The 12711-nt window shown below is 45.0% G+C and overlaps 1 protein-coding gene across 4 annotated transcripts in view; it reads right to left on the bottom strand.

The window, feature by feature from the left end:
- The window catches only part of nos1apa (nitric oxide synthase 1 (neuronal) adaptor protein a), a 235550-nt gene that overhangs the window by 83195 nt on the left and 139644 nt on the right, over positions 1-12711 (bottom strand). For all 4 annotated transcript variants that reach the window (XM_079506287.1, XM_079506286.1, XM_079506288.1 and 1 more), the window contains one exon: positions 4870-5066. In XM_079506287.1, coding sequence (XP_079362413.1) covers positions 4870-5066 — 197 coding nt within the window. The remainder of the gene's footprint in view (positions 1-4869; positions 5067-12711) is intronic.

Raw genomic sequence — 12711 nt, 5'->3', positions numbered from 1 at the left:
TATGAGGCCGCTAGAGGAGCGATATGCGGCTGTATGAGGCCGCTAGAGGAGCGATATGCGGCTGTATGAGGCCGCTAGAGGAGCGATATGCGGCTGTATGAGGCCGCTAGAGGAGCGATATGCGGCTGTATGAGGCCGCTAGAGGAGCGATATGCGGCTGTATGAGGCCGCTAGAGGAGCGATATGCGGCTGTATGAGGCCGCTAGAGGAGCGATATGCGGCTGTATGAGGCCGCTAGAGGAGCGATATGCGGCTGTATGAGGCCGCTAGAGGAGCGATATGCGGCTGTATGAGGCCGCTAGAGGAGCGATATGCGGCTGTATGAGGCCGCTAGAGGAGCGATATGCGGCTGTATGAGGCCGCTAGAGGAGCGATATGCGGCTGTATGAGGCCGCTAGAGGAGCGATATGCGGCTGTATGAGGCCGCTAGAGGAGCGATATGCGGCTGTATGAGGCCGCTAGAGGAGCGATATGCGGCTGTATGAGGCCGCTAGAGGAGCGATATGCGGCTGTATGAGGCCGCTAGAGGAGCGATATGCGGCTGTATGAGGCCGCTAGAGGAGCGATATGCGGCTGTATGAGGCCACTAGAGGAGCGATATGCGGCTGTATGAGGCCGCTAGAGGAGCGATATGCGGCTGTATGAGGCCGCTAGAGGAGCGATATGCGGCTGTATGAGGCCGCTAGAGGAGCGATTTGCGGCTGTATGAGGCCGCTAGAGGAGCGATATGCGGCTGTATGAGGCCGCTAGAGGAGCGATATGCGGCTGTATGAGGCCGCTAGAGGAGCGATATGCGGCTGTATGAGGCCGCTAGAGGAGCGATATGCGGCTGTATGAGGCCGCTAGAGGAGCGATATGCGGCTGTATGAGGCCGCTAGAGGAGCGATATGCGGCTGTATGAGGCCGCTAGAGGAGCGATATGCGGCTGTATGAGGCCGCTAGAGGAGCGATATGCGGCTGTATGAGGCCGCTAGAGGAGCGATATGCGGCTGTATGAGGCCGCTAGAGGAGCGATATGCGGCTGTATGAGGCCGCTAGAGGAGCGATATGCGGCTGTATGAGGCCGCTAGAGGAGCGATATGCGGCTGTATGAGGCCGCTAGAGGAGCGATATGCGGCTGTATGAGGCCGCTAGAGGAGCGATATGCGGCTGTATGAGGCCGCTAGAGGAGCGATATGCGGCTGTATGAGGCCGCTAGAGGAGCGATATGCGGCTGTATGAGGCCGCTAGAGGAACGATATGCGGCTGTATGAGGCCGCTAGAGGAGCGATATGCGGCTGTATGAGGCCGCTAGAGGAGCGATATGCGGCTGTATGAGGCCGCTAGAGGAGCGATATGCGGCTGTATGAGGCCGCTAGAGGAGCGATATGCGGCTGTATGAGGCCGCTAGAGGAGCGATATGCGGCTGTATGAGGCCGCTAGAGGAGCGATATGCGGCTGTATGAGGCCGCTAGAGGAGCGATATGCGGCTGTATGAGGCCGCTAGAGGAGCGATATGCGGCTGTATGAGGCCGCTAGAGGAACGATATGCGGCTGTATGAGGCCGCTAGAGGAGCGATATGCGGCTGTATGAGGCCGCTAGAGGAGCGATATGCGGCTGTATGAGGCCGCTAGAGGAGCGATATGCGGCTGTATGAGACCGCTAGAGGAGCGATATGCGGCTGTATGAGGCCGCTAGAGGAGCGATATGCGGCTGTATGAGGCCGCTAGAGGAGCGATATGCGGCTGTATGAGGCCGCTAGAGGCGGGATCAACGCCAGACTTATGACATATTGAAGCGCTGCCACAACGCAAATGTAACAAGACTACAACTCTACATTATTATGGAGATATCAAATGTTTATCCCGCTGCTTCCGGGTTCATCGTTTCTGCTTGAGAGATCCCAGATGCAGGCAGGAGGAGGGAACTGGTGAACTCAATACTGCCGCAATCTGGCGGAGTCAGGTTACCTCAAACTCTCCACTAAAGCAACTAACTAACTCCACCACCTCTCCCTGTCTCATGGAAGTAATTGACAATATATAAAGTCACAGCACCAACTTTGATGAATTTTTCAAATTATAAGGTTGTCTTCATTTCCTGAAAAACATTTCTTCCCGACAGCAGAGATATCCACCTTGATGTACACAGTTTCTGAAAAGATTTACAAAAACAGGAGCCATCCGCATTGAGCATTCCCTATGATGCTACGGTATGTTTAGTGATCAAAGACCATAGAGCACCGAAGTCCTGACGTCACTGTCAGTAGAGGGCGCCAGTTCACAGGTTCGTGTACTTTTTATTTGCATTGAAATCCCCATAGGGGGATTTTAGATCTCTTCATATAAGAACTGTGTTTGAAAAATAAACCGATCATCCCGGCCTTTTCACTCATATGGATATGAAGCATCGACTGAAGATGGAAATGTACAAATATACCCAAAGAGTAACACAATAAGCGTTAGAAACGAGTCAAACAACCCAGAGACTACATTTCCGGGTAGGCGGGGTGGCTGCAGCTGCCCGTCGCACAACATAAACTGGCATGTTAATTGATTCTTTTTAATTATTTTTATTGATATTTAATGTTTCGTGGTTAGTACGAGTCAAGTCACCGCCAGCTGAGCTTAGGTAAACGAGGAATCTCAGGAACGCAATGTGTTGACAGCTGGGCGTGACGTATATTAGCAGCGACATTGCTTTCATATGTAGTTTCAAGGCTTTTGCGGCCAAATTAATTCCATTTTCTCCAGAAACTGGCTGTACCCCCCTGACAGAAAGACCGATCAGTTTATTTTTCAAACACAGTTCTTATATGAAGCGACCTAAAATCCCCCTATGGGGATTTCAATGCAAATAAAAAAATACATGAACCTGTGTGTACTGGCGCCCTCTACTGAAAGTGACGTCAGACTTCGGTGCTCTATACAACAAACCTTCATGAAGGTCGTAATGTGTGCCCATGATGGATGAGCAGAGTAGGTGAAACTAAGGTAACTATTTATTGAGTGCAACAAAAATATGTCACCATAATAAAGCAGCTTACAGAGAGCTGTCAACACATGAAACATCCTTTTCTGAGGCAGGCAGAAGATCCTCCCATCTGTCCATGAGCACCACTCTTCCCTCCTATATAAGTGCAGTCAGTGATGGAAATCAATAGAAAATATGAAAAGATACAGAACCCATTCAGCCCGCGGAATCCAAGGTCTTTAACCCATTTTGACCTGAGATCAGATTCTACAAAAGTCTTCTACATCCTGACAGTTTTCTGAAAAAGCTATGTTTCTATGTCAGTGGTTCTTCGATTTTTCAAAAATAGCAGACCTACAAGCTCATAGCGCGCCACTCGGTGGCGCGCTATGAGCTTGTAGATCTGCTATTTTTGAGTGGTGCAAACCACTCCAACAACTGGCTTTGTTAGTACCCGTGTGTGTTTGTGCCTGTACGGGTGAGCATGGTTGCTATGGTTAGTATGTGACGTCACTGAATTCATGCGGAGAGTACTTATGACACAGATGCTTTCCTGGTTCTAATGTACAGTAACTATAACAATACATGTGTAGTTGCACCACTCAGTTCACACGGGTGTGATTTTTCAATAGCTAAAGCATAACAATGCTAACACCACCAAAAGGGGTTCCCGCCCAAGATGGGTTAAAAATGCAATCTCGGTATGCATTCACTCTCTTCCCCACATATCTATCAATGTCGTCGTGTTCAATATCAACTTCATATCGTCTCCTCACTCACTGTAACCATATCAAAAATTCCTAGGAAATAACAAGGTATGCCGTTTTCTCCGTTCCAGCTAATGACAGCAATGTACCGTGAGCCCCAAGGGAAGATATGAAGATTAGACCCCAACACATTTCTCTGGTTCTGCTGTAGATAGGCTCCTCAGATCAGGAGCCTGCAGTCAGCCATGCCTACTGTAGCTGTATGTATTGTATCAGATCAGGAGCCTGCAGTCAGCCAAGCCTACTGTAGCTGTATGTATTGTATCAGATCAGGAGCCTGCAGTCAGCCAAGCCTACTGTAGCTGTATGTATTGTATCAGATCAGGAGCCTGCAGTCAGCCAAGCCTACTGTAGCTGTATGTATTGTATCAGATCAGGAGCCTGCAGTCAGCCAAGCCTACTGTAGCTGTATGTATTGTATCAGATCTCTGGCTCCCCTCATGCATCACTGATTAACACACAGAGGAATTGGCTGACTATGAAATGTACATAAAAATTCAGCTGCCAACCTAACGCTGAAAGACTTAAGGAAAAAAATAAAGTCAGTGAGCCAGAGAGAGAAACCGGTCAACAGGCTGAGAGTGACAGAATGTCACAGGTTTGCTCATTCCACACACAGGCTCACATATCCGCTCTGAAGGCCAACCTGGAGCGCTGATTAGGTGTCAGTTTAAAAGCTCCATTTCCAACAGTAAATACAGTCACCGACAGGGAGCCAGACGCGCCGATTTGCTTCAAAGGAAGCTTCACCACTCTGTACACACACACACACACACACACACACACACACACACACACACACACACACACACACACACACACACACACACACACACACACACACACACACACACACACACACACACACACACACACACACACACACACACACACACACACACACACACACACACACACACACACACACACAGCTCCAGACTAACTTTTTCACAGGCAGCACTGATGCCACCTACGTACCTTTTCAGTTGGTAGCGCCGCCACTAATTAGGTAGCAGCTGCACTTTGTCTTTGTATAGCGTGGTATTAATACATGACCTTATCACCAAGGCTAGCAACGGTTTTCTTGGCTGAAGCATAAACGCCTTCAATTAAGCACAGTCAATATTTGATGACAGACAGACAGTTCACCTGGTCGTCTATGTGGTGGTTGTGGTGGTCGGTGGTCTTGGCCGTGGCGTCTAGGTCCGTTACGCCTCGGTTCAGGAGGTTCAACTCGTCCACCGTGCTGTCGGCCACCGGTAACGGAACGGCCTCCTCCTCCGCGTCGATGTCCGTCTCCTCGGCGACGGTCGCGGCGGCCGTTTCGGCGCCCGTCAGCTCTCGCTCTAGGCCGGACAAAGCACACATACACGTGGGGAGATGAGCACGCATGCCTGCAGACACACCACGCCAGGACACACGCGCACGTATGCATGAGTAATGTACACACACACACACACGCATGGTGGGGAACACACAAAGAGAAAGGTATGGGCTGGTGAGGAAGGATATGTGCATACAGTAGGTTGCATATACTCAGAGACAGACACATGTGTAAACTGTGGCAAACGTATTTCACATACTAATTCACATAGTATGTGCATGTACTGTATTGTGTTTACACATAGTTATCAGGAGGAGACATGACGCGTCACATTGTGAGCTCGTAGATCAGCTACAGTATCTGCGGTGCGCGACACCGGCTCGCAAATAAGTATACGTCAGGTGCTGTAGGAGGGCAGAGTGCATGTCAGCCAGCATGTGGCTGGCAGAGAAGTGGTAACAACTAGCATAAAGGGGTACAGGCTTTATTGGTCAGACTGTCATTAGACCGACAACCTATTAAACCCCAACTGTCACGGGGCAACCTGTGCCCTATATACAAACACACATGAAACTGTTTTCTATAACATGCAAGGACTATTGTTTTAAATGTTATTGAAATTGTAATTACTGATTGGCTAGTTGTCTCTCCTGCACTGCTGGTGGCATTTCCCTTGATGAGGAAGGGACCAAGTGCTATGCAGGAGAGGGGTGTTTCTTCTTATACTTTGAGTAATTGTCATTGAGTTTTCATTCTGATTTATACTTGTTTAATTGTAACACATTATTGAGAATGTTTAGGTTACTTTTTATTCAAATTGTTATTTATGGAAGTATTTATATTTGAAGTATTTGAGAAGAAATGTACTAATTGAGTCTGTGCCCAGTGGTAGGATCCACACCTATTTAAAGGAGGCGGCAGTGACAGGCTAGTTAGTTAGAAGTGGGTGATGACACAGGTAACATCCCTGAGGGAGAGCTACAGGGCCTTGTGTGATCAAGGTACAGCCTGAAGTGAGCTCTTAACCGGTTGGGTTTTGTTCAGTAGTGGTTGCTCAAGTGTTTATTTCTTTTTGTCATTTTTCAGTATTATTATTGCTAGTTTCCTGTTTTCGCACTGTATCTGTACTGGACTTTGGTGGAGGAGTTTTAGGGAAAAATAAAGACCCTTAAACTGCATTTCTGACTGTTCTTGGAGCCTTGGCCGTTCAGGCAACTTCACACTAACCTAACCGCAAGCACGGAGCAGCACATGTTCGACCGCATGTCGGTCCGTTGGTGTGTCTAAACTGCGTGTGCATCCCACATAAATACACACAGTGGTTCTCAAACCTTTCCACATGAAGGACCAGCAAACTGGTACTGAATATGGCCGTGTATGGGGGCTGTGGACCCCATATGAATACTTTGTGCCAGTAACCCACATACAGTAACAGTATATTTTCACCATTAGATGTAATTCTATCTATGATTTGAAGGTTATTCTTATACATCATGTCATCGGGCTAACTTCTTGCCAGTGAAATACTGAAATTAAGCAGTTCTTCATTTTTCTGGGGACCTCCTGGAACCTGCTCAAGGACCCCCGGGGGTCCCTGGAGCTCACTTTGAGAACCACTGCAAAATGTATCAAAACAGTTCAACTAAAAACTATAACAAAACGCATATAATATTAGAGAAGTATAGTATGCATAGTCTCACACAACACCCTGCCACATCAATGGGGATACAGTAGACATACTAGACAGTAATTGCTATACGTAGTATACGCTATACGCGCACACACTTTCTCTGGCGCACATCATGTTGTTATGAGATGTCAAACCATGCAGGGACGGTGTTCCCACGTGTTTACCGATGTTATCCTTGACTTAAATCCTGTTGATTTAGTTCCAGAAATAAATATATACTCACACACACACACACACACACACACACACACACACACACACACACACACACACACACACACACACACACACACACACACACACACACACACACACACACACACACACACACACACACACACACACACACACACACACACACACACTTCCATAACTAATTCATAGCTAACAAATTAAATCTGAAACATTTATTTAATGTGACCCATAACTAATTCATAGCTAACAAATTAAATCTGAAACATTTATTTAAAGTGACAAATAGAGGAGGTCTCGGCAAACTTCACATTAAAATCTTACGACAAAAATGTATATTCCAGCCTAATAACAAATAGAATATTCAGATATGGTTGAAAACAGAGGGGTGGCATAATGCAAACGGACCATCTTTGACAGAGGTAATGTTCATCTCATTTTAAGTCTCATGAACTACCTCGAGGATATACATTTTTGGATGGCACAAAACTTCATTCAGGAAATAAAAACTGGTCTTGGCACAATGTCCATCCTTGTCAAACACCATGAGGGACATGGTGTAGTTGGACCAGTTGTGCAGCCGCACGCACAGTCACTTCCGCATGCTGTCACTGCCCTTGTTTTTCAGCCTTTTGTCTAAGTCACTGCAATAACTACAGTATCTCACTATACACATGTTGTGTGCTATTAACCCATTTAGGCCTGACGTCGAAATAAAAAAATAATCTTCTAAATCCTGAAAGTTTTCAGAAATACCTATGTTTCTGTATCAGTGGTGCTCAATATTTCATGTCAAGGACCCCAAAAATTATATGTAATTGGCCGCCGACCCTCATCTGAAAATATGTTGTTCCAGAGACCCCCCAGAAGCAAAGGTTTGAGTTAAAACGTTCGCTGTGAAAGAATATATATTCAAAGATTTGCGCCACATTTTCACGGTTTAAAAAAAATAGCAGATCTACAAGCTCGTAGCGCGCCACTCGGTGGCGCGCTATGAGCTTGTAGATCTGCTATTTTTCAATAGCTAAATTATAACACCAAAAGGGGTTCCCGCCCCAAAATGGGTTAAAAAGATTGGCTACTTTTATTATTGGGATTTCTGTCATATGCAACAAGAAGAGGTGAAAAAAAACGATGGTATTTTTGTTTAGAAGCTCCTTTAACACATTTGAAAGATTCAATTGCAAATACTGTCCCAGCTACAACCACACAATGTTCTACTTAATACAACAGAGTATTATATATGGGTAGCTTGTTTTCACTTGCTGCTTCCAGACACCTGACATCTCTTTGCTTTGACAAACTTTTAAACAGGGGACCAGTTTCTGAACTAAAAAACATCGCTAGGATGCAACTGGGACGTATCCTCAGTGATGTATCCCAAGGTCATCGGGGTTTCGGGTCTTCCAACATCATACCCAACCCATCATGCCCTCGATCAGTCCCTTAGGGGAAAACCAGGGACACACAATCCGCTGCTCCAGAACTACTCTGCCGGTACTGGGAGAACATTATCTTCAGAATGTCGTTAATAGAGGTCTATGTGTCACCTGTGAGTGCACTTTTTTCATAAATTATTCAGTGATGGTCAAAGACGAATAATACTCCAAATAAATAATACAGCTCAATACAGACAATTGAGCTCCATCAGTCACCTCAGTGCTCTAATCAACTGCAACAGTGAAGACAATAAATGACTTAACCTCGTCTTTTAGTTGTCGGTTCAAATCGCTTGCAATTATCTCTGCCATATTATTCCTTGATAAGTTGATTTTAGCAGGAAACGCCCGTCTCTTCTCAGGACATACTAAACTCAGCCATCGCCAGCATACATACTTTGACGAATCCCCCCTCGGAAATTATGGCTTTGGTGCAGTAGCTATAACTGGCCTTTCTTGACAGCTTCATTGTGAGTTTCCCAACTTTTGGTGAATACGGAACACGTACTCCCGCATAGATATCTTTCTCTGTGCAACGTGTTGTTTGATGTTACATTCCTTTGCAAAAGCGAGTTGTTGGGAGCATATGAGACACGCAGATTTGCAGCTGAACTCGTAGAAGAAAAATCAATATGTCCAAGTAAAAGAAATATTGACAAAGGTTGACTATTCAAGTTTAATTGGACAGCATTTTGAACCACAGCAGCAAAGTCTGTTCTCAGTTTTACAACAGGTAAATGGTACTACTGTGAATGAGGACATAGATGGAGTCCTGGCGGTGTGTGTGTTTCGACTAATACTAAGACGAAAAATGTTCGTCAACTATACCTTTTTTCACTGACGAAAACGAAATGGAAACTAAATGAAAACTAAGCTATGACGACTAAAACTAAGACTAAATATATTGACAATTTCGTCAACAAAATGTTAGGAAGGGACTAGTGGACAAATATAATCCAATATAAGTAAAAGACAAGTCATTTTACACTTGGTTGCATGCTTAACATAGCAGATCTACAAGCTCACAACGCGTGGCATCGCGACACGTTGTGAGCTTGTAGATCGGCTATTTTCAGCAAGTGTAAAATCAGCCATTACAACGGCACCAAGGCATCAAAACACATTGTAGTCAACTAAATCAACTGTAGATTTAGTCGACAAAAATCTTATATTTAGTCGACTAAAACTAGACTAACACTAAAACATTCCAGGTGACTAAAATGTGACTAAACTAAATGGAAACTATTCAAAAGACTATGACTAAAACTAAAATCCAAATTTGCAACGTCTATATAAAGTAGTACGTTTTTATTTTTTCTGAAAATCATCTCGTGGGCCGACTTCGGTTCACCATTTTGAGTTTTGACACCCCTGACCTAGACTGTGGCACAGCATTCCCCTCCCTGTCAGCTAGCTGTGCCCCATGGCTCCATTTAATCTAGTCCAGACTCCAAACTGTATACAGCACTTCAACGAGAGTTGTTTTTAAATCTGCTTTAGGGGTAAATTTGACTTGACTTTTATTGCCTGCTCTCTGACTAGGAAAAGTGGGCAATTTCTTCTCAGCTGACACCGTTGGCCCGAAGAAACATTTTCTTCCCTTGTTACTTGTTGTCACTTGCAATTTGCTAAGAGGTGCAACAGTGAATACATCACCTGGTGGATGAGAAATGAGATTACTACCTCCTCCACGGGTTGATAAAAGTATTCAGAAAGGGCGTTAAATGTTCCTTCTGTACTGTACAGTACCTCTCTCTCAGTACGGCTTCTCCCTTCGTCCCTCATTGTCAAATCCCCCGGCTTAGTACGCCCCCTTGTCAGAACCGCAACCTCTGCCCTTGCTATTCTGCTTCCAGCCCTGTCCTCCGCTCATTACCATCCTCCTCCCCTTCTGTCCTGCCCTCCACTCCCCCCTTCCGCTCTCTAATAGTCTGTCCCTGTGCCATCCACCTGCTTCCAGCATGTCCCTCTCATGCTCCAGTGCTCCCTCTCTCCCCCTTAGAAATGCTCCATGAAAGGCAAATAAAATATGTGGAATAGGCCTAGACTAGAGAAATGGACCCACTTGAAAACAAGATGGTTCAACCTCCAGGGGTTTAATCCTTCTAATGATAAAATGCTAAGCATTACTTTTCCACTTCTTTTGTCAATTTATGAGTCCAAAGTTGTTCCTACATTTCTGCTCAGTGGGTTTTAATGACCCAGCTGCATCCAACACATTTTTGCCATTGATTTGGCTCCTAGGAACGCAAACCACTGGCCCGCTGCCAGTAGGCCAAGGAAATAAATCCCAAACATATTATGATTTTTTTTTGTTTTTGGCGTGAATATTTTTCATACATCTATAAATAATCTCTGTATCTGTGGGTGTGTTCCGTATATCTCAAGAACCGTCAGACCGATCAACTTTAAACTTGGTGTGTGTATCGCAGAGGACCCAATACAAGGGAGTGCAGTGCAGTGCAGGCACTGCAGAGTGGGATCTTCATTTTGTTTCATCGTTGGTGTAGTTAGTAGGATTATGTTTGCTCAGTGGTTTGTTCAGATTAGATTGTTTCTTGGTTCAGATTGTTTTTGTTTAATTGATTTCTTGCCACCGTCGGTTTTTTGTTAATGTTTGGACCTTCATGTTTTTGAAATATTGAATTGTCTTCATCCATCAGTTCCCCCCCATCACTAGATATATGTTGCTGTCCCTTACCCCCGTAGACCACCTATTAGGGATGTAACAGCCTAGCCTTGAAACCAGAATCTGCCACAGGAAAAGAAAATCCCTGGGGAGATTGGAGAGAGTTGCTATTTTTCAATAGCTTTAACACACCAAAAGGGGCTCCCGCCCAGAATGGGTTAAATGAGAAATCAAAGGGCCCTTCACACGTGTGCACTGCTTTAAATGAGACAGCAAAGGGCCCTTCGAGTCCTGCAGAGAGGATTCTTTGAGGAAAGGTCACAGTATCCCTTGGGCAGGTGACCTACTGTATAGGCTTCATGAAAACCATCATGTGGCTCTCCAGAAGGTTTTTTATTGGTCAGGCGTGTATATACAGCCAAGTCAAGGGGTATTATAAAAGCCCTTCCACAATGCCAGGTCAGGCGTGTATACAGCCAAGTCAAGGGGTATTATAAAAGCCCTTCCACAATGCCAGGTCAGGCGTGTATACAGCCAAGTCAAGGGGTATTATAAAAGCCCTTCCACAATGCCAGGTCAGGCGTGTATACAGCCAAGTCAAGGGGTATTATAAAAGCCCTTCCACAATGCCAGTTGACAGCAGCACAGCTACGATACTGCCCTCCGTACCTCTTGCTCCACTTCCTGTCATCTGTACTCCATTTGAACGTAATCAGTAAGAATAGACCTAGTGGGCCCAGTGGAGAGGAGGGAAGGGAAGGGATAGGGCTGTCATCATTACACATTTAAGATTCATTGTCACACAAATAATTGCGATTAACAATTTAATTCACCCTTTGTCAAGTCCCGCCCGTGGTTCTGCCCCTCTTCGCACCCATTGGTTGCTGTCTCGTGGTTGGGGGAAAAAAATCCTCTCTCTCCATCCACTACCATTGAAATAACAGGTTTTTCAGTTGCTTCATATTGATATTCTGTGCACTCAATTGTTATTTTAAACTTGGTGTCAGTTAAAGGAACATCACAGGTGCAGCATGGTGACTGGGCATATCATGTTTTCCAAAAATTATGTTTTAGAAAATTCAATATAAACAAGCCTGCTGGTTAGTCAGTCAGGGGGCTGACAAAGGGTGAATTGTGTTTTTTCCCCCTCAATTGTTCATTGGAACGTTATAATTTGTTTACAAATCACTGACACATTTAATTATTTTTTATAATTTTCTCTTTTCAAATTCCCTTTTTTTTTTTACAAAAATTACAAAATAGCGGAAATTATATTAAGTTATAATAGCTTGTAGATCATTTTTGAAAAATGGACATTTTTCAACATGGAAATGATGGACGATTATGCAAAATATAATTGAGATTATCTCAACTAATTGCAATTGGCCCGATTATGTAATCACTGTAACAGGCCTATAGCAAGGGACAACTTTGTACTGGTCATTAGTGACTGTACCAGCAGATACCCCAAGGCTTTCCCTTTGAGAGAGAGGTGTGCTCACCTCACCTCTCTCAGTAGTCTCCAGACCCCCCCTCCAGACCCCCAGGAACGCGCCCAGGGGGGACGGCCCGGTCCCGGTTTACACAAGTTACTTTATTTACAATTCTGTATTGCCCTTTTGCAGCTTTTACCTTGTACTTTGTTTCTTGTACATTATATGTATATATATGTTTTGCTTTGTCTCGTAATGTACCGGTAGTGTGCTTCACTGCCCGT

This window comes from Electrona antarctica, assembly GCF_951216825.1.
Source record: "Electrona antarctica genome assembly, chromosome: 7".
NCBI classification, from domain to species: Eukaryota; Metazoa; Chordata; class Actinopteri; order Myctophiformes; family Myctophidae; genus Electrona; species Electrona antarctica.
This window is presented reverse-complemented; position numbering and strand designations above follow the sequence as displayed.